The following is a 22209-nucleotide window of genomic DNA, read 5'->3' as shown; positions in this document are numbered from 1 at the left end:
TGTGTATATGTGAGTGTGTGTGAGGGCCAGGAAGTTTGCCGCCCACCTCTCGAGGGTTTGGGAAATCAAGCCGTCCAGTGTTTTGTGGGTTTGACCTCGGCTTGCACACATACAGGAGAGGGCCCGCCATGTGGGCGTGTGGGAAAGACTCGGCAACCTTACCCGAAAATCGCTGATGTCATACACACAAGACTGAACATCCCTAAAATGATCATGTACCAAAATAAGTATGCAAGTTTTCAAACTTGTATATATATATATATATATATATATATATATATATATATATATATATATATATTTGTTCGTTTCTGTTCGCCTCTATTCAAAGTAAAAAAAAAAAAAAAAGCAGTGGAAAAATTCCTTACGCTCTAATCAGGCTGATTCAGCCCTCGAAATGATCACAAAAGGTTTCCTGGGTTTAGATTGGTCTTAAAATTGTTTCCTAAAGCCATCCTTACTTGAATCATATCTTAACCCCCTTAATCTGCCCACAGTCTAGTCATGCTCTCCTTTTTACTTATATTAAAACAAGTTCAGTAGTTCCTACAAAATATACTGTAGTGTGTGTATCATGATATCATGCATGAAAAACCAATAACCAATGACAGTCTAACTGAACTGTCATCCATCATGTTTGTTTTGATCTAAAGTCACTGTTGCCTCTGGGAGATATTGTGACCTCAGACCAAAAAAATCTGACAATGTATTCAATGGCACCATGTTATATTTTACGTAGTAAGCATACAGAGCAGTACTGCTACCGTTTGTTCACTCTGCAGCTGTATATTAGGATTTAAACGCACTCAAATACCAAACCTTAAAATAATTAAACTTTGACAGAACCTATTAAGGGAATTTGACAGCTCTAGGGCACACAGACTAAAATAATGCTGATGCTGATGATGATGATGATGATGCCTGCTCGCTATTTCTAAAGCCAGCATGAGGAAAGCGAGTTTCTTTCACACGCATGCTGAAATGAGGACGCGGTTATTCAGAAGGCGATGTTGGCAAGATTAGATCCCCATATATTTTCACCCGCTGTACGTTTCTGTGATGAAAAATCGTCCGGTCTGGAGTGAAAGCGAGAGTGAGAAAGTGAGGAATGTGAAGTGTCAGGAGTTCAGCGACTGACAGAGTGCGAGTGAGAGCGCCAGAGTTAATTAGTCAATCAAGATAACGAGCCCAGAGACAAGCTATTTACAAAGGGCAGCCTGCAATTAACCTCCTTTCTCACAGCGCTCCCACACAACCACACAGGTCTTGTCTATACTAATACAGATAATTTTTAGAAGCATAACTGCTTTTGTGTTTTTGTTTTCTTTGGTTTGCATTCACATTGAAAGAAAAAATATCCTTTTTTTAAAAAAAAAAAGAGAGCTATAGATGGATGGAAGTGAAGATTTTTGGAAAATGCTGACGCCTAGGAAACTGTGATAGGTCCTCGCTTGTCATGTGATCCTGACTCCAACACATTTAAAATAGAGGACGCGTTAACTTGAACGTTGCCGTCTGGTGCCATCTATTTTGGTCGGTGTTTCACAAACGATCGTAGTAGTAGAAAGAATCAACGCTTTGTAATCACTGCTAAACCACACAGCATAAATGACAAACCATTTGGCTCAGGTAGCATGCGCTTGCTAAGTACAGGCATTTTCCTTTCCGTAGAGTTCAGTGTGGACGGAATTTGTATATATTTTTTTTTAGGGGGGGGAGAGCAAAAAAAAAAAAAAAAAAAAAACACAACAAAAACACAAAACCACAGAAAGAACGGGAAAACTGCATCCATATTCGCATGAACAAGACTCATGGCCACAAAATTACCCTCATATCTTTTCTATACCGTCTTTTCAGAAATGATTGAAAAACATCCATACAAAGGCAAAAAAGTCACCTGGTTTCTGCGCCACATTTTTTTCCATTGCTCTATTCCTTCTAGTTATAGTTCCTATGAACTCTTTCACTCTTCCCCAGAACACACTCTCTCCTTTTCCCTCTCTCCCCTCTGTGGGGCCCAGGGTGGTTCCGCTCAGTCAAAAGTCCTTCAGGAAATACCAGAGAGAAGGCCAGGGGAGAACTTACACCCTCTTTCCCTCTCTCCATTTATTTCCCTGCCTCAGCCTCCCTTGCTGCATAGCTCTCTCTTAGCCCCCTTCACTACTCAGCTGTCATCGTTCCTCTCCCTCAATCTCGCTCTCAGACTCGTCTCTATCCCTCCAGCTTCGGAACTGCGCTGTAAGCCGGGGCATGTCTCTCATGAATAGCTTCGTCTCTAAGGCAGAGTGACATGGACAGACAGTTAAAAAGGGAAAGCCTTAAGCGAGAGTGGGGGAAATGAGACGTAGAGAAAAAACGGTAGCTGTATATAACTGTATGAACACAGGATCCGCCTGTGAACGGCAGACTCGCGGCACTAAAGTGTGCTCAATAAAAGTCGAGTTGATATATACGGTCACCTAGAGGAAAAGTTGGGCATCGGAGAGCAACTTTACTACAGATTTGAGCTGGGCCTGGCATTTGGCCAAAAGCTTTACGACATCATTCGCACTCGGATTTAACGGCTCTGACCTATTACACTGCGTATCATCATAAATCTGTCACGAGCCGCCAGGCCTAGAGTCTCCCGGAGTAACGCGACTACATTATACACTATATATATATATATATATATATATATATATATATATATATATATATATATATAAACTACAAACCGCACATAGTCCCGTAGTCTACAGACATTCCGCTTCGGTTTCCACAACAGTCGCACGCAGCCAGCCAGATATGAGAAGCATAAATAACCATAAAGTCTGAGAGTGAACCTACATCAATATCCACACAGCCTACGGTAACTACAAAACCCAGACAATATCAGGCTACACCACAGATTTCAAAATGTCCATTACGCTCTAACACAGCGCTTATATCATCATTAGTAGGAATGTCAAAACAATACCTCACATTCTATCAAATACTTCACATTTTAATAAAAAATATGAAGTGCAGGCCTGAGTGGTTTATAGATGTTAAGAATGAAAATGCCAAAAACTACACAAAGTCTTGTTTTCTGAATGAGACCATTATTCTCTTTCACTGTCAACCTCTCGTTCTCCCCAACCTCCAGATTCGTAGTGACAAAATACTTTAAATAAAAAATTTGAACTGAAATTCTGAGAAACTGCAGTAACGCATGTCCATCTGTGCCTCTTTGAGGTTCTGCCTGGAAACATGTTTACTAGAATAATGTCACTGATCTATCCCTGTTTAATGCCAACAAGCTATAACCATAATCCCTGGTAATCCACATAATACCACATTTTAATGGAAACAGCAGCTCGGTACAAACTAGCCCGCTTTGATAAATACTTGTACAAAATCATAGGGCACGAAGACATTGACACACATGCAGCCACATCTCTGCTGCATTTTTTACATAGAGAAAAAACAAGTCGATTCTTTTGAGAGTTAAAGTAATACCAAGGGGCAACAATAATATAAAAGATAACAAATAGCTGTAATATTTTAAGATATTTGTCTGAGTCAAACCTAGATTTTTTTTTTTATGTGCATAGGCTTTACCCCAATAACAAAAAATAAAAAGACATTTCTGGAAAATGAACAACAATAATAATAATAAAAAACCTTTGGCTGCCTGAAATCCACCTTCACCAAAGTACTCATAAAACTGCTTTAAATCACCATCTGAATGAATAAAATGGAAGTATAAATCCAAGCTGCCTAAATGGAACTGCTGACTGTTCTCAAGTACGCACCATGCAGTTCACGGAGAGGTCTTGAGTTGCCTTCAACTCCACCCTAAAGAAGCCATTAGTGGAAACGTTCAACAACAACAACACCAGAAACACTGACCAGGTTATTTTGTTCAAGGACCCTGATGCACTCTGAAGTTTTGTTCTAAGGCTCTGAACTCTGAACATCTCCTGTAGTTTTTACAGTACGTCCTGTGTTGTGGACTATTGGTGAGCATGTCAACAAGCCAGCGGTTGATGGGTCATATTGACTTTTCAGTATTTATTTATTATTTGCTGGAGCTACAGTTAAATAGCTGGATCACAATTGGGATTTTTTAAAACAGTTTCACAGTGATCAGCCATAACACTATCATTACTGCAAAGTAAACTGAATACTGGTTTATAATCGATTAATAATGTTAAACTGGTGACAGGATCATGGGCCCCACAGGGTTACCCATGCTGACAAGAACCAAAAGGTCAGTCTGTCTGATCCGATCTCAAGGAAAAGCCTATATGGCACAGATCGCCGGAAAAAGTCAATGCTGGCTACAACAAAAAAAAGGCATCAGAACATGACATCAGTGCATCAAAGCCTGGCATGTATTGGGGAGCAGCAGGTAAAAAGTTCAATGTTGTTAACCCGGCCTCCAAATTCCCCAGATCCGACCAGACAAGTCCAATCTATGGAGGACCCATCCTGCAACTCGCAGCACACCCCTAGAGGTCCTGCGGAGCAATGCTCCAAAGGGCCAAACCCTAGGTGGTTTTAATGTTATGGGTGATGAGTGTATACAACTTTACTAAATCAGACACGCTGCTATAAATACTGATACTAACCCTAGGTGGTATACTTTTTAATACATTAATACTTCCAGTAGCTTTTTCTTTTTTCTGTGATACCCCCGGTGACAAGCCCTCGCAACTAGGTGGTGCGCCTATTTCTCTGTCCGAGATTCTCTTTGTATCTCAAAACAAGTGGTTGAATGTTTGGGGGATTTCTAGTCAATCATCACCATTACCAATCAGATTGGATTAAATAACTTTGAACTTGGAATCCAAATAGGGTCAAGATGCCTAAAATAGATTTTTTTTCCAGCTTCTACAGCTTCCTTCCTGTATGTGTATACACATCCCTGATGTCTAATAATCATAAAACCAATAAAATCCCAATATGCATTAGAAAGAATAAATGTCACGACTGTCACACACTTACTGTAGCATACCTACAAGCTTAAGAGATTTATCTACCAGTCTCACTGGGAGGATAAAATATTCTCTAAGGAATTTGGGTGTGCGTTCATCGAGGTATCTTTCGCCTGTTGTGACCTCAATAAATGTCAAGCTAGGGAAGGATGAGTAAGGAAATGAAGGAAGAGGTTTGGGTGTGTTGCGGTTAACTGCATTGTGTAATGATTTATAAATTATTGTGTTGTTGCCTGTTGTACATGCTGAACAGGTATTCTCAGATGTCAAGAGGTCTCACACACCTACAGAAGCTTTAATTGAGCCTGCAGTGCCAACTGAGCTGACATTATGCAAATTGCTTTTCATTGCCACATTTCTGACTGACTCACGCTAATGACTTGTGTGAACTTGTATATGCAAATATAATCACAGGTAATATTTTTAGTACAAGTGTTGAATTCATTCAGATGCTTCTTGATCGCACAACTATGATTGATAAATATTGTTAGGAAACGGATAGTAGCTAGATTGGGAATTAACTGTTACATCATACCAGGAGTGTAAATCTGCCACTGCGTCATCTGATCTACAGGTTTATCTAAATCTGAGCAAATCTATGACACACTGGCAATTACCTCCAACACTGTTGAATACTCTGGACTAGTGTGCGCTATCCATCTATTTGTTATTATCACAGTCAGATTGCAGTGTGTGCCTATTTTTGGTCCTTTCACTATCCAAGTCCACCGTCAGCATTATACGGTCCTTTCAACAAATTTAGGCCACTACAGGCTTTAAATCAAACTATAATTAGGTTAAAAACTAATAATTAGCCGAACAGAATTTTTTTCTTTTCTGTTACAAAATGCAAAACAACATCGAATAATATATATAATTGTACAGATTCAGATAAACAATGGAACTGAATACATAAAACAAAAAAAATAAATAAAAAAAAATCCTTTTAACAGAGAGTCAGTTCCATCATTATCAGTGTGAATGTGGCTAATATTACCAGTGTGACAAGCCTAATACCAGCAAATTAATAACTGCATAATTTTTCTTTTCAGCTAAAAACAAACGAAACCTCAAGTGAAAGAGGACAGGTTTGAAAATTTGAGAACTGGTTTGTGAACTTTGTGAATTATAAAGGCAACTTCAGAAAGAATTCCACCTGGACCGTGAAAGAGAACTCAAAAAGTGTAAACTTATACATATATTTAAAAACATGCCTAAATGTTTTATTTTTACACAATTTTAACACAAAATCTTAGAACCAGTAATCATGAAAAATAAAACCTATAAAAATATTTATTTATTCTCGATACTGCTTATCCTGTGCCTGGAGCCTATGCCGGGAGATCTTTGGGACGAGATGGGGTACATCCTGGACAGGGTGCCAGTCCATTGCGGGGCACACATGCACACACACAAACACTCATTCACACAGTAGGGGCAGACTGGAAATTCTGCCAGTTCACTGATTCTGCATGTCTTTGGTCTTTGGAAGGAATCCGGAGTGCGTCGGAGGAAACCCACCAAGCAGAGGGAGAATATGCAAACTCCAAGCAGGAATCAAACCCCTGATCCTAGAGGTGCAAGGCCACAGTGCTAACCACTACACTGCTGTGCTGCCATGAACATAATAAATCAGCAGTTATTGCTGAGATTTTTTTCTGACCTTTGCATGGAATCAACATGAATGCACTTACGTTGGCCACACTCTCCAGTCAACATATGTTTTAATCCTGGTCTTGGTCAAAAACAAGCATTTTGTGTACTGGTCTTAAATTTAACGCCAGATAGTAATGACCAGCATACTGCTTGACTGAGTACTAGCATTTACTCTTGGTTAGTTGGCTAAGCTTTTTTTTTTTTTTTTTTGTATTTTCCCCTGATTTTCTCCCCAATTTAGTCATGTCCAATTCCTCGGCCTAGCTCGGCCAATCAACTCTCTCGAAATCTCCGGCTGCGAAAAGTTACAGCATTACCCAGGAACCGAACTTGTGGATACTTGTATTTTAACTTCTATTAGTTGGAGGTCATTTGGATTTATGTACTCACTGCAAAGTGAAAGAAATAAACAACGGTTTCCAGACCAATACATCTGCAGATTATTCACATTAAGTCATAAAAATTATACAGGGCAACTTTTACTTTATGAAACGAGTCCTGGTTAGAGAGAAACACCATCTAAACCGGTGACATTATCAAGTACTTCTGTCAGTTTAGAGCAAATCCACAGCCTTAAACATGTGCCGTGGGTCGAACCGCTGGACATTAATGCAAGAGGTGAAACCTTTTAAATTGACAGGCAAAATGGTGTGTGGTGTGTGATGTGTGTGTGAGAGAGAGCATGGGAGTGTGTTGTGCTTTCCATCTGTCAGCAGTCATTAAGTAGGTGTGCTTTGTTTTTCGAGTTAGTGCCTTTTTGAATTCCTGGTTGAATGACCACTCTCTTCCCATCTTGTACATACTTAAACACAGACACACACACACTCACACACACACACTATCCGCTAAAGCAACATAATGTATTCTTATGCACGTTAAGCAATAATCAGTAAAATACTACTAAAAGGAAAAAAACAATTTAATCATTGTATATGATATAAAGATGTGTGGTGAAGAATTCTCTCTGTCTGACACAGATTCACTCAGTCGCTCAGTCCGTCACTCAGTCCGTCAATTTGTCAGGCACCTGGTCGGTCCGGTTGGTCCGTCACTCGCTCACTCGCTTAGTCAATCCATCAGTCAGTCGCACACTCGGTCAGCCACTTGCTCACTTGGTCAGCCACTTGCTCACTCGGTCAGCCACTTGCTCACTCGGTCAGCCACTTGCTCACTCGGTCAGCCACTTGCCCACTCGGTCAGCCACTCGCTCACTCACTCACTCGGTCAGTCAGTCACTGATTTGGTTACTTACTTGCTTACTCGGTCAGCCGGTCACTCACTCAGTCAGTCTCTTGTCCGGTCAGACACTCACTAGTCGAATATAAATCTAGCTATGTGTGACTCACCACTTCAGTGGGACGGTAGTACTTGGGATCCACTTTGACATGGATGACTCCCGTCTCCTGACACCTGCCCACCTCCTTTTCATTCTTCCCCTCCCACCTGTGTGGCAAAATATACGACATAGGAGACAGACAGACAAACAACTAGTTACATCACCAGATAGCTAAACAGACACAGAAACTAAAGTTAATAGCTCTAAATGTCTACACTTGACATTCCTCTCTGGTTTCACCTAAAACGACTGCATTTGTTATTAAAAAAGGAATAAACCAACATAAAGACCAGGGAGCTGTTTGTGGGAGAAAAGGAAGCAATTTGATAGTTGAACATGGAGGGAAAATCAATCAGCGCCGCTGCACTGGACAACATAGCTAATACACCAATTTGGAATGTCCTGAAAAAGAAAGAAACCACTGATGTACCAACAACCAGACGCTGAACGTGTGGGGTAAGGAAAACGTCAGCAGCTGATGCGAGAAACACGGTGCGGTGAGGAAAAACCTCAAAACAACATGCAGTGACATCATCAACAACCTCCTTGTGTAACTCCAGCTCCTGCTGCTTTCTTTCGGGCAATTCTTTCTGAGTGACCGCTGGCTTACGTCTCACGTTTCTTATCAGTAGTTAAGAGTGTGTTAGGAAATCTTGTCCGGGAATAATTAGTTGACGTTCCATGAACTTTCCACCTGCATGTTACTGAACCGATTGTTCAACATGTTTTAGTTTAACATGATTATATAAAAATTTGACAGAGATGAATGTGTTTTGGATCGTGTTCATGCCTTGATTCATGGAGTTCAGAACGTAGGCATTAATTCTGAGGTCGGGATGCTCACAGAAATAATAATAATAATAATCTGCAGTTTGATGGCATGCTTACGTGCGTGCTGTAGGGGTTTGCATTGAAAATGCCAAAACCATTAACACAATAAATTGCGAAATAGAATGCAAACTGTGTGTGTGTGTGTATTGTGTACTTACACAATGGATTTGCCAATGTGTTTGAAGGCTCTTTCCACAAACTCTCTCACGCTGTGGACCTCTCCTGTAGCTATGACAAAATCCTCCGGCTCCTTCTGCTGCAACATCAGCCACATGGCCTGATCGAGAGAGAGAAATAATAGACAGAGCAAGGTATTTATAGTTAAATATCTAGATTTTTGATTTGTTATTTTTTACACACCGAGATCGAGATCACTCATTCACTGCATTTTGCAGAAGTTGCTATCTCATTACCTGAGCTTCAAACCACACTTGGGATTTAAACCTGATCTTTTTTTTATCATTGGATCTTCAGTCTAGAGATCTTTTCACACTGATGTCAGTGGAGGAATAATCTCTGAATCACTTGTGTATTGACGTGTGTAACCATGAAGGGATGAAGGGATGGTGGACGTATTGACAGACGGCAACTGATTACACGCTGATATACTTGAGCCGGTTTAATTCCATGACGAGTATGTTGTGACTGACATTTCACACTTGCATATCCTAGATCCTGACATGCGCAAATAACACGTGAATGTCTATACTTAATATATTGCACATTTAAAAAAAGAATAATTTTAATAATAAATAAAAAGCCTCTGAGTGGCGCAGTGGTAAAGTGCTCGCCCTATCATCCGGAGATCGTTTAATTTGATTCCTGTGTGATGCTGCAACCTCTCACAGCCGGAGGCCTAGAGAGAGCTGATTGGACAAACTCTCTCGGAGGGGAGGGATGAGAGGTACTTAGTGCTTCCACATTAATCACGGCTCTACAGCCAATCAGGGGCGTCTGTGAGTTCATGCAAGCGGAATTAGCGGATAGCGCTGTCCTCCGAGTGTGTTACGCCGCCCCTAACGGTGCGTGAGCGAGCTGTTAGAAAAGGTCGGCTGGTGTCACGTGGTTCGGAGGAAACACGTGATAGTCTTCGGCCCTCCTGACTGACTAGTAGTAGTAACCTTAATGTGGAGCCCCCTAGTGATAGGGAGGAATTGGACACGACTAAATTAGGGAAAAAATAGGAGAAAAATTTCCCCTAAAAAAAAAAAGATAAATAATGCATGACGGTGAAACAATTTTAGGTTAAAAAAATTACACATTTGTGGAACTTGGTGAGATAAAAAAAAAACCAGTCTGATCCTCTGTGCTTTCATGTGGTTAGGATCCTACACCCGCTCCAACACATACATACCCATCTCTGTCCTGACGTCAGCACAAAGCCTCCTGGGATAGTAATTATTGTGGGAATGAAGAAACGAGTTCCCAGGTCCAGCCACCCCCACTCCCCTTCCCCTACCTCCCGCCACCTCTTTTAAAACCCCACAACACATATATACACACACACACACACACACACACACAACTGCTCTGAAGCCGGTTGAAATATTATAAAGGAGAAAAAGGAACAAGATAAATAGGGGGAGAAAGATAAGATATGTGCAGCTCAGCATCAGTGGATCTTGCTCCATCTATAAAAAGCAAACACACACACACACACACACACCATTATGTACGATTCTGCAGAGTATTAAATGCTCATAGTTGAAGCCAGTTGGCTCCATGTCTAACATGCGTCTCTTCCCCCGCTGGACTCCACGGCAGAATAAAGAGTCCATCAGCACGTTCTATCTGCTGCAGTGGGAAGCTGGCTGCTACACACACACACACACACACACACACACACACTCATATTTCACTCCGGCTCCACTCACATGCTCCATCCATCAGGCGCAAATGAGGCACCAGACACACGCATGGGGGGAAAGAGAAAGAAAAGAATAGTGTGTGTGTGTGTGTGTGTGTGTGTGTGTGTGTGTGTGTGTGTGTGTGTGTGTGTGTGTGTGAGAGAGAGAGAGAGAGAGAGAGAGAGAGAAAGAGACAGAGAAGGAGGGAGGGAGGGAAAGAAGGAAATAGAAAAAGAGATGGAGCAGAAGGGAGGGAAGAAGAGGTCACCTGAAAATAGAAAGATTACTATAAATCTAAAGAGAAAAGAACTACACACATTTCTGTGTGTGTGTGTGTGTGTGTGTGTGTGTGTAGGAAACGGTCAATCCTGGTTCTTAGCTAGCTACCTATCCCAAAACCCAAAACAAAAAAGGCAACAATCTTATACTAGTATTATATTTATACATGTCTGGGAGAAATACATTGCAGATTTTACTCACACAGGTAGAGAAAAACTCTACACACACACACACACACACACACACACACACACACACGCGCGCACTCGCGCACGCACACCTCAGACTGTCCAGAACCACACATCTGGTTCAAGTTTGATTTAAAAATCCTTCCTTACATGTTTTTCAAAACGCCGTTCATCACAAATATTTTGTCAGGACCGTAACCGATGCCAGGTCTCGCAATATCCCGAAAACAATGCCAAGGCGAATGTTTATCTAACTCCGCAATCGAGAGACGGCTGAACTATTTAAAGCGGTTGTGGTTCAACGTAGCTTAGAAGATTCTCCTTTAATAGAATCCCAAATGGACAACGTGTGTGTGTGTGTGTGTGTGTGTATATGACAAGAAACAAGTTCGGCCACACGTGCATTTTCAGGAAGAGTTCTGACAAAAGTAATGAGTAACTGCGCAAACAGATGGTAATTTAGTGAATCGGAAATTTCGCGATCAGATTTACAGCACTGCGGTACGTCCTGTTCAAGGAGATGTCGAACCGTCAGCCCTACTTCGCTCTTCACAACTCTTAGGATTATTATTGTTGATTGCAAATATTGAAGCAGTTCACAACACAGGAGTTTTATTGTAACACCGCTACTGTACAGTTTGGAGGTTAGTTTCAGTGGATTGTGTTTTTTCCTTCTTTGTGGTTTAAGGCAGCTGCTACTCAAAGATGCACCGATTGCAACTTTCTTGCCTGATTCTAATTTGCTTTCTTTCTAAGAACTATAAATATTTTTTTTTCAAACTTTTCTTTAAAAGAAAATTTAATTGTACATTTATAATAAAACTCCCAAATTTTACAATTTAATAATAATAATAATAATAATAATGTGTTCCAGGTTAAAGGACTAAAACCTCATTTTATATGTGCAAATAAAACGAACAGAAACCGAGGCGACAGCTAGCATCCAGGGAGGGCGACGGCTATCACGCACTTACATCTTCACAACTTGCCCACGTGTCATTAGGGGGCGGGAGGATTGTGCTATCCACGTGATTGGGTGGACTGGGTAGTGTCACTTGCTGCGAGAGTGCAGCACTTAAGGGGAAAAAAACTAAACAAGGAAAGGCCAATCTGCTCCCTAGAATCCCAGCCACGGATGGGTGCAGTGGGATTCAAACCCGTGAATGCTTTTCTGTTGCGCTACCTGGAGGCGCATGCGTGAGCGGCATGGAATCGGTTCCGGTCGCTGCTTACTGGTCATGGCCAATCATGCTGAAAACTGGCCGATTCCGGTCACTGGCCGAACGTTCAGCCGATCTTTATCTGGTACACCCCTGTTAGATCATGACTCATTCATGTCACATGGGATATGGCTGGAAAGGAAACTCCAGAACTACTGATACTCACAGTAAAAGTGTTTTAGAAAGGTTGTGAAAATGTATATACACGTGAGAGATTAAGCTAATTAATCATAGACAAGTTTAAAAAAAAAAAAAAAAACTTTGCTAAAGATGGCAATAATTCGGAAGCTCATTGAAAATTTAGTTTGAGTTATGCATCATAATATTACAATTTTGTAGTTCAATTCCTTGATATAAAAAAAAATTAAAAAATCAAAAAGAGGAAATGTCATAAAAAAATGTTTTTTCTTTTTGTTTGCTGCAATTTTCTTGGAAACTCCCAGGGTGAAAAAAAAAAACTAATTAATGATAAAAACGTATGTTTATAACCTTTTTTCTCCCCAAATTCGTCCTTTCCAACAGTGCTAATACTTCAAAAATGTCACTATTAAAATGTATTATTTTGCAGTTAACTATGCATTCGAGTTGCATTAAATGACTAGTTAACATGATTACTTTTGACAGGAAATTCAAAAGCCATGATTTCAGATTTTCGGTCACGATCTGGACTTTAACAAACACCTCTAAGGCCATGATTCCGGTGATCCATAGAGAAGTACTGGAAAGACGTACACTCCGCTTCCCGGCTTCCTCCGGCGTCCCTCACGCTCACCTTTCTCCTTTCAGCTCGCCTTACTGTTTCTTGCCCTCAGTTCTTTTTCTCTTCCCTGCTCTGGATCATTACCTCTGTGAGGGACAGCTGAGAGGCCCAGGCCAAAATTCCCCTTCCTGTTCACCACTCACACACTTACGCACAAATACCCACAGAAAAGCTCGACCGCGATCCAGATCGTTGTGGTGAAGGCTGGAGAGAGTGTTCAGTGTTCTGCTGTGAAAGCCATGTCATTGTGCATGCTCAATGTTCTTTTGCAAACTCACATGGGGTTGCTGGGGTTCAGTCTAACCGTGACTTATTGCGTTCACCATGAGAGCCCGGACACGGACACAGACGCAGGGGGAGGGGGAGGGGGGAACACAGACGAAAAGTAGTGTGCAGCCCCTGCCTTATCAGCCTGGCCTTCCTGCCCATCCATCATGGCAGTCTTGTGCCTGATAGTCTCGAGGTTCAGCCGGGTTTGCGCATCTGGATTAGCTAAGATTTCACAGGGAAATTAACGGAAGTGTGTCTGATCGGCTGCAGGTACCCCGAGGACAAATCGGGAAAACGCTTAATCGTGCATTCTCACATTTCTGGTATTTAATTAGAAGAAAAATGGGGGTCCCGTGTATGAAACGAACTGCTCATTAAGACTCCTCTTACACCTACAGGCTCTGGGGTGTTGAAAGCCTGACGAGGTTTGGATTTATTATTTGGTTTGCGCAGGTCCAAAACCCAAAGAAACTCCAAAGAAAGTAAAAATAATACTAATAATAAAGTGCTTATTGCAACGTAAGCCATGGAATGAGTCATGGAAGCCATCCATTAGTCAGAAGTATTAGGAAATTGCTCCCGAGTGGTATGAGATCGCAAGTTTGCATCCACGGCTGGGAGTCCAAGACACAAAACCTGGCTCACGTGTGTGGGAGGGACGGAGGGACAGATCGCATTGGTCTCTGCGCGTCAATCAGAACTGAGAGCAGATGATGAGCAGCGGTTCGAACTGATCCTCGAAGGACAAATGCGGTAACCTTTAGTGCCCCTGCGAGTGGATGGGCGTGGCCAAAAGGCCAGACTGAGTGAACATTGTGTGTTAATACAATCAGTGCATGGTAAAGAGAATGAAAATGAGGTCCAGTGTTTATAGCATGTCTTTCACATCCCCAGAGTCTAAGAGATTACATTTTTGTTATATACATTCATACATTTCACACTAACGTCCGTGCGAGCGACGAGAGCCATGCAGTCCGCGAGAGCAAAGAATCGGTCATGCTTTCTAGGAGGAACTGGCTACAGCGATGTTAGCCAATCAGGGACGAGTGTGTGTGTGTGTGTGTGTGTGTATTTATGAGTGACAGAGGTGTTGCTCTGTGATGCAGAAAGAAGTTTGGAATCACAGATCTCCGATTAAGCGTGTGCCACACACTCCATCTTTGAAAGCTGACATGTGACAGGACGAGAGATGACAAGATGCAAGAATAAATCAAGGGGAAATCAAGCGGGAAAAATAAATTGCACCTCATAAACAATACAAAACAATCCCATAATTCTTCCTCTACAAGTGAGTTTTATGTTTCCTGTCTGGGAACAGAGACATGTGCTGATATTACTGTGTGCAGTAATCATAACTGCAGTGTACAGGAACTACAGCATCTACAATATGAACCGCTAGAAAATGGTGCCAAAGAATGGAAAGGGACAGTAAGGCAGAGTGAGAGAGTGACAGAAAGAAAGAGGGCGCAAGAGAGAAGAAGCAAAAAAAAGCAAGGGAGTAAAAAAAAAGCAAAAGATAGAAAGAGCAGGAAAGAGCAAAGTAAGAGTGAAAGAAGGCAAAAGAGAGAAAGAGCAAGCAAAAATGAGTGGGTAAAGGGAGAGAGCAAGAGAGAGAGCGAGAACAAAGAAAACAGAGAGCAAGAGAAAGTGAGAGAGAGTAAGAGCAAGAGTAAAAGAGAAAGCAAAAGAGAAAAGAAAGTGAGAGAAGGAAAAAGAGTGGGAGATTGAGAGCAAGAGCGAGAGAGAGGGAGTGTGTGCAAGCAGGAGGGAGAAAGCGAAGAGAGTGAGTGAGTGTGAGAGAGAGTAAGAGAAAGTGTGAGAGAGGCCTAGAAGGAGAGTGAGAGAGACAAAAAGCAGGAGAGATCAAGAGAGAAAGCAAAAGAGAGAGAGAGGAAGAAAAAAAAGAAAAGTGAAGAGAGACAGTCAAAATAATTAATAATACTATTACCATAAATAATTAATCATTAATAATTAATTATGATTATTCATTACTGTTCAGGTAGTTACTGATACAGTTTGTGATATTGACGCTTTTTGCTGTTGTTATTGTTGGTATATATAGTCACCTACTATGCTTTCCTTTTCTATATAATTTTTTTTTTATGTTTATATATGTTTATAAATACTGATAGATGTTACATATAATGTACTCAAACTTCTATAATTGTTTTGGCAACATTGTAATTTTTTTTTAACGATTGAGCACTGCTGAACTTTCTGAGACATTGTGATGTGTGACAGAGAGAGAGAATGCAAACAAGCGTGAGAGAGTGAGTGCAAGAGAAAGTGTGTGTGTGAGAGCGAATGAGAGGAGCGGAGAGTGTGAGAGAGAAAGAGAAGGTAAAGGAGAGAGCAAGTAAGAGAGACAGAGAGAGAGACAGAGAGAGACTGAGAGAGACAGTGAGAGAGAGACAGAGAGAGAGAGACAAAGAGAGAGAGCGAGACAGAGAGAGAGCGAGACAGAGAGAGAGAGATAGAGACAGAGAGAGACAGAGCGAGACAGAGAGAGAGAGAGAGAGAGAGAGAGAGAGCGAGACAGAGAAAGCGAGACAGAGAGAGCGAGACAGAGAGAGCGAGACAGAGAGAGAAACCGAGACAGAGAGAGAGAGCAGGGTGTGTGTGGGAGAAAGCTTAAAGAATCTGTCAAGTCTTGGTTTAAGGTGAAAGGCAAAGAAAAACAAAGGCTTAACAAGTGGTGACATCCTTATTTCAGCCTCAACACCTCTACTGTTTGTGCTCCGTATCTGAATCAACTCCTAATTCTGTGTGTGTGTGTGTGTGTGTGTGTGTGTGTGTGCGTTCTTTTTACTCTCTTGACACAAACTACATATACAGCAGTGGATAAATTCAAGATGAGAGTTTAGCTCACTGACATGAACAAAACAGCAGAATCACATGCACACACACACACACACACACCTGTACAAAACGAAAATACACACTTGTGCACACACACGCGCACAAACACAAACAGGCTCTGCAATGCCAGCGGTAAGTTTAGAGTTTACGGGACTCATTTACATGTGTTGTGTTTTTCTGGTAGCATATTTTGCAAGCGGTGAAAGTTTTAACTCTCCCCACTGCCCCAACACACACACACACTCACAGTCTTTTTTTGTACTGAACACAGAAGAGCTCTGTTTGAGGCAGGTGGTTTGAGTTAGGCACAGACAGGCTGTCATATGACCATAGTCCAAACACACACACACACACACACACACACACACACACACAGTGAGACTGAGGTTTTGACTGCAGATCACCTGTGAACTTTATTAGCACACTTCTACCCAGGCTGTTTTCTCTCACTGCGCATTCCTGCTGGCACTAAGACCTGCAGCTAAACACAGAGCTCAGCTCTACAACTCTGTCCTCTTTCACACATACACACACACAAACGCACACACACACACACACTCAAAAGTGCACAGATAGTACAAAAACGCACACACATTTGCACAGATACACACACACATTATATATATATATATATATATATATATATATATATATATATATATATATATATATATATACACACACACACACAGTGAGGTCATAGTCCATATGCTTCTTACGAAGCCACTCCTTGGTTTTCCTGGCTGGGTGCTTTGGGTCATGGTCATGTTGGAAGACCCAGCCACGACCCATCTTTATTGCTCTGACTGAGGAAAGGAGATTTTTGCCCAATATGTCACAATACATAGCCCCGTTCATCCTCTCCTTAATGCAGTGCAGTCATCCTGTCCCCTGTGCAAAAAAACACCCCCAGAGCATGATGCTTCCAGCCCCATGCTTCACTGTAGGTATGGTATTATTGGGATGATACTCATCATTCTTCTTCCTCCAAACACAGCGAATGGAGTTTAAACCAAAAAGTTCTACATTGGTCTCATCTGACCACAGGACTTCCTCGAATGACTCCTCTGAATCATCCAGATGGTCCCTGGCAAACTTCAGACGGGCCTGGACATGGGCTGAATTAAGCAGGGGAACCTTCCCGTGCGATGCAAGATTTTAAACCATGACGTCTTAGTGTATTACTGATAGTAGCCTTGGAAACGATGGTCCCAGCTCTCTTCACGGCATTGACCAGCTCCTCCCATATAGTTCTGGGCTGATTCTTCACCATTTTTAGCATCATCGATACCCCATGTATCTACTTAGACTTTGGCTGATTGTGGGGTGCACAGGTGTCTTTATGACAGCTAATGACCTAATACAGGTGCTACTTTATTTAGAATCATGAGCAGAGTGTAGCTGGACTATTTAAAAGCAAAATAACAGGTTTTTGAGGGTCAGAAATCTGTCTGATAAGCAAATGATCAAGTACTTATTTGACACAGTGATTCACAAATAAATTGTTAAAAAAATCATACAATGTGATTTTCAAATTTCTCTTTTTATATTCTCTCTATATATACACGCACACACACATTAATATATACTGTATATACAGTACATACACAAACACATGTAAAAAAATACATACATATATGTGTGTGTGTGTGTGTGTGTGTGTGTGTGAACATACATGTACACACACAACTTTGGTGGATATTTGGTTATATTTTTGGTAATTCCATGTTTAGAATGTTTTGTGTTATTTTTGTTTTTTGTTAACTGTGTTTGCTTGGATTAGTTCGATGCAGGAGATTATAAAGGGTTCACAAACTTTCTAGCGACGCAGTTAAGAATAAAATGGTACTGAAAACATCATGAACAAATCTGTAAAATTAAATTAATAAAATTATATTTTCTGTGTTGGAAAAAAGCTTATAACCGGTGTAAGAGTATATCATGTGTACACTACTATATATCTAGGATATGTGAAAGCAAATTGTACAAATGTACACGTGTGTGTGTGTGTGTGTGTGTGTGTGTGTGTGTGTGTGTGTGTGTGTGTGTGTGTAAGAGAGAGAGACACAGGGAGAGAAACCGAAGTACAGAGATGGTTATCTGCATCATTTAGCCTGCTGCTGAGCATATTGGTTACAAATTGGAAAATGAGCAGCAGGTGTGTGGACACGAACCCCTATACAGAAAAACACACACATGCACTGCAAACACTACAGGCCTCCAGAGTGAGTGAGAAACAAAACCTGCGACCTTCAGGAAAATCCTACAAGTGTACACCGTGCGGTGTAGAAGTGGAACATAACATAGGGTTGGGCAATGTGCTATTCATATTTGTGTACACAGCACTGTGCAAAAGTCTTAACCCCCCCCCCCCCCCCCCTTCTCTCATTCCTTCATATTTTGCTTCCAAAGAGCCAGACTTTCTTGTACCTTTAATAGTTCTCCAGGCTTCCTGAAAGACTTTTTTTAGCTGGTATTTTCAGTCCAGTCCCTGTAGCTAAACTGGTTTCAGAGGAATGTTATGTATTTGTTCCTATGAATCATTCAAGCCTGAAAACATCTAAATTAAGACATGAACCAGAAGAAAGAAACAGGTGCAGATAAAGACAGGCGATCAGACCGGTGATTAGTATACTGGTGATGCTGAATAGATGGAGCAGACAAGAGGGGAAACGAGGTTGCCGCTGAAGTCGTTACGTAACCAATTTTTTTTTTATTGCATCTTATGTTTTAAGTCTAAACTGCTACTTCACAGGACTCACAGCAAACCTGGTAGCACTGCCTAACTTTTATACACTTATTTGTTTTAGATAAACCAGCGTACAAACATACTCCCTGTCTAACTTAATTATAAAACAGTTCATTCTGACCGATTAATCTGATTGGATGAGAGGCATTCCACTATTGGTGATAACAGACGATAACAGCATTGGGACATTTAACTATATTAGAACACCTGTAATGCAGAGTGATACATAATCATCAATTAAAATAATTGCCAGTTGCAGCATGGGTAAAAGTGGGTCTGTTCCGGCCGCAGGACTGAGGAATTCAAATTTTACATTCTGAACCAGTCACAGAAGCACTTTGAGCAAGAGCACATCTGACAATGTTATGTCATCTTACAGAAACACTTTAACTTCTAAACAATTTCTTCTAATCCATTCCGAATGGCCTTCGTTTACAAAGATACCTAGATTCTAACACAAGGCTGAATCCCAAATCCCTCTTTAAGCACTAATCAAGAACACAACTCGATATGTAGGACAAGTGGATTTTAACCCTTACACAGTACACTAGCTTTCCATTTCAACCTCTTTGTGATTTAACTCTGAAACTGATGAAACTCTAAAGTGGAATAAGTAAAATCTACAGGACTGAAAAAATAACTGTTTGAATAAACAAATACATCATAATCTGTTTATAGTGTTTGTGGAACTGATATATAAAAGCAATATCACTCTCGAGGTTGTGCTGTTGTACTGGCTATAGCATAGCTTTGATTCGGCGCACGCTATCGTGTGATATCGCGTCATTTTACAGTTTATATTTTTTTCCTATAAGTGGTGTGCCCCGTGAAATGTAATAAAACCACCCATGTTTTATTGTAAACTGTTTTTTAAGCTGAATGGGTCTCTTGTATCATTTTCACATCTTTTTTGTGTTTTTTTCTCCTCACACGACTACGACAATCACATGTAATCTGACAGAAATGACAACATCGCTTAAGGTCTGCCATTTGCAGCTGCACAGGAGGAATTTTGCGATTAGCCTCACTATATGGGACACATTTTTAACCAATCATGGCAGGCGTATTATGCAAGTGAATCGCCTCTGGCCTCGCATTCCTTCATTGGTAATATAAACTTTCGCATTCCAAACTAAAACTGCCTAATTATTTCACTTAATTTTACCAAATGTAAATATCCTGGAAGGTAAAAATGCAGGTGCGAAGAAGGAAATTTTTGCAAGAAGTGCAGATTTTGATGATAAACCCGAGAATAAATGCAAGATCCTACATTTTATGAACAAATTGTAGCCTAATGCAGTGTTTATTCCATTTTCGCCAGAACTGTTGTAATAATTAACTTGGAAAATGTAAGTACAGACTGCTATGATTTAGTTGGATTATATTTCATTACATCTTTACTTGGAGCATATGCGTTTAATATTAAAGGTCCCACATTTTTCTATTTCTTTACCAAGTAAACACAGGTCACAGAGCTCCCGCAAAGTGCTAATGCTCCACCTGAAGTACATGTCAGACTGTCCCTTATTTCATCACCTCCAACTACACTGTTCCAGGGTCTGTTAAAATGCTCGACACAGTTAGCTGACTTCTCTTATTTCTGATAAGAGATATTCTCAAGTTTTTTTCCCTACTTTGTAACCCAAGCAAATAGATTTCGACATAATTTCATGTTCTGATTTCCCACTTTAGAAGTAAATCATATGCAACATTAATAAGCACGTGTATTGTGTATCTATTACACCACAGCAGTGGATATGCTTAACAATCATTGCAGCGAATCTCAGCAAGATCTGATCATCTTTTTATCTTTTTTTTCTTTACTTTAAACATTGAGATTGTATTACACATACAAACCAACAAATAAAATTTTTTTTTCTATGTAAGTAAAAAGTAAGGTCGCATGATTTGATTAAAAAAAATATATTTTTTAATAATATATTTTTATATAATTTATATAATATTGCAATTATTTTGATTTGTGAATAAATGTACCATTTTGTATTCAAAGGTATTTATCTAGGCTTAATGCAAACGACATGTCTTATTGAGAGGATGCTAATATTTAGCAATATTTATCAACTCAACATTATTATTATTTTTCATTATTTTAAATTATTCCTGACTATGCGTATATTACCTGTAATTAATCGCAGCCCTTTGCACGTAACTAATTGCACAGGTCCATATTGCAATTTCAATTTCTATGTGATTATACATTAATTGTGCTACACTTAAAAGTAAAAAATGTGTTTACTATCTAAACCCAATTATATCAGATTTTCTAAAATCTGAGCTTTTTCCTAAGATAGCACAATTCTATAGTCTCTATGCTTAATAGGTGCTTTAATACTAATCTTAATGTTTTATATAATCCATTAAAACAAAGCTGTGACTGAGGTTTCTTAATAATAATAATAAAAATGAAGCTATGTTTCCTGCCAATGTGTGAATCATTTAGAGCAGGAATATTAAGGAACGCTACATTCTTACCTCACTGAATGCAAACATATATAAATTAAAAATTGTTTAAAAAAAAGAATTAATTTTGAGGTCAAATCATAAACTTTCCTACAGATGTCTTTAGGTATTATGTGCATGCAAGAGAGTAAGAGATGGCATGTTATTCATGCACTGAATCAGAAAACAAGCAATGCATATATGGTATTTCTGCTTACAGGCACCATTTGCATCTGCACACTTGTGTATATATACAGATACATCACCATTCCTCTATGAACAGACTAACTGTGGAAATGAAGTTTGATGAAAGCAGCACTGTCCTCGCCAAACATATGGCTTTTAGAGCGCACGTGCACACACAGACCTTCTAAATACTATTTACTATTAAAAACAGCTAATATTAGACAGAGCTGTATCCAGCCCTGGCACTGTGTGTGTGTGTGTGTGTGTGTGTGTGTGTGTGTGTGTGTGTGTGTGTGTGTGTGTGTGTAGCTTGGGGTGTAGGTTTCAGGTGTGTACAGTCGGTTTATGCAGGTACAGTGAGGGCGGCTCCTGCCTAAAGTGCTGTTATGAAAGTGGGAGAACTGGCCATTGCCCAGCATTACACACACACACACACACACACACACATACACATACACACTCAAAACAAAGGCTGGAGGCTGTGTTATTTGAAGAATATGGAAGCCCGAACGCTCCTGTCAGTGGCTCTGGATTGGCTGGAGGAGCGAAACGGAAAGAAGCTATGTAAAGAATGCACTGTTTTGATAAGATAACTGTTAAGATGGCG

General features: G+C 40.4%; 1 protein-coding gene across 2 annotated transcripts in view; it reads right to left on the bottom strand.

Moving 5' to 3' along the window:
* Positions 1 to 22209, bottom strand: part of gmds (GDP-mannose 4,6-dehydratase) — a 90749-nt gene that overhangs the window by 5256 nt on the left and 63284 nt on the right. For both annotated transcript variants that reach the window (XM_053489485.1, XM_053489486.1), the window contains 2 exons: positions 8943 to 9061; positions 7964 to 8060 (listed from right to left, as the gene is read on the bottom strand). In XM_053489485.1, the coding sequence (XP_053345460.1) occupies positions 7964 to 8060; positions 8943 to 9061 (216 nt within the window). The remainder of the gene's footprint in view (positions 1 to 7963; positions 8061 to 8942; positions 9062 to 22209) is intronic.

The sequence above is a fragment of the Clarias gariepinus genome, chromosome 27, assembly GCF_024256425.1.
Source record: "Clarias gariepinus isolate MV-2021 ecotype Netherlands chromosome 27, CGAR_prim_01v2, whole genome shotgun sequence".
In the NCBI taxonomy this organism is placed as follows: Eukaryota; Metazoa; Chordata; class Actinopteri; order Siluriformes; family Clariidae; genus Clarias; species Clarias gariepinus.
Note: the sequence above shows the minus strand (reverse complement) of the source record. Positions and strands in the feature narration are given on the sequence as shown.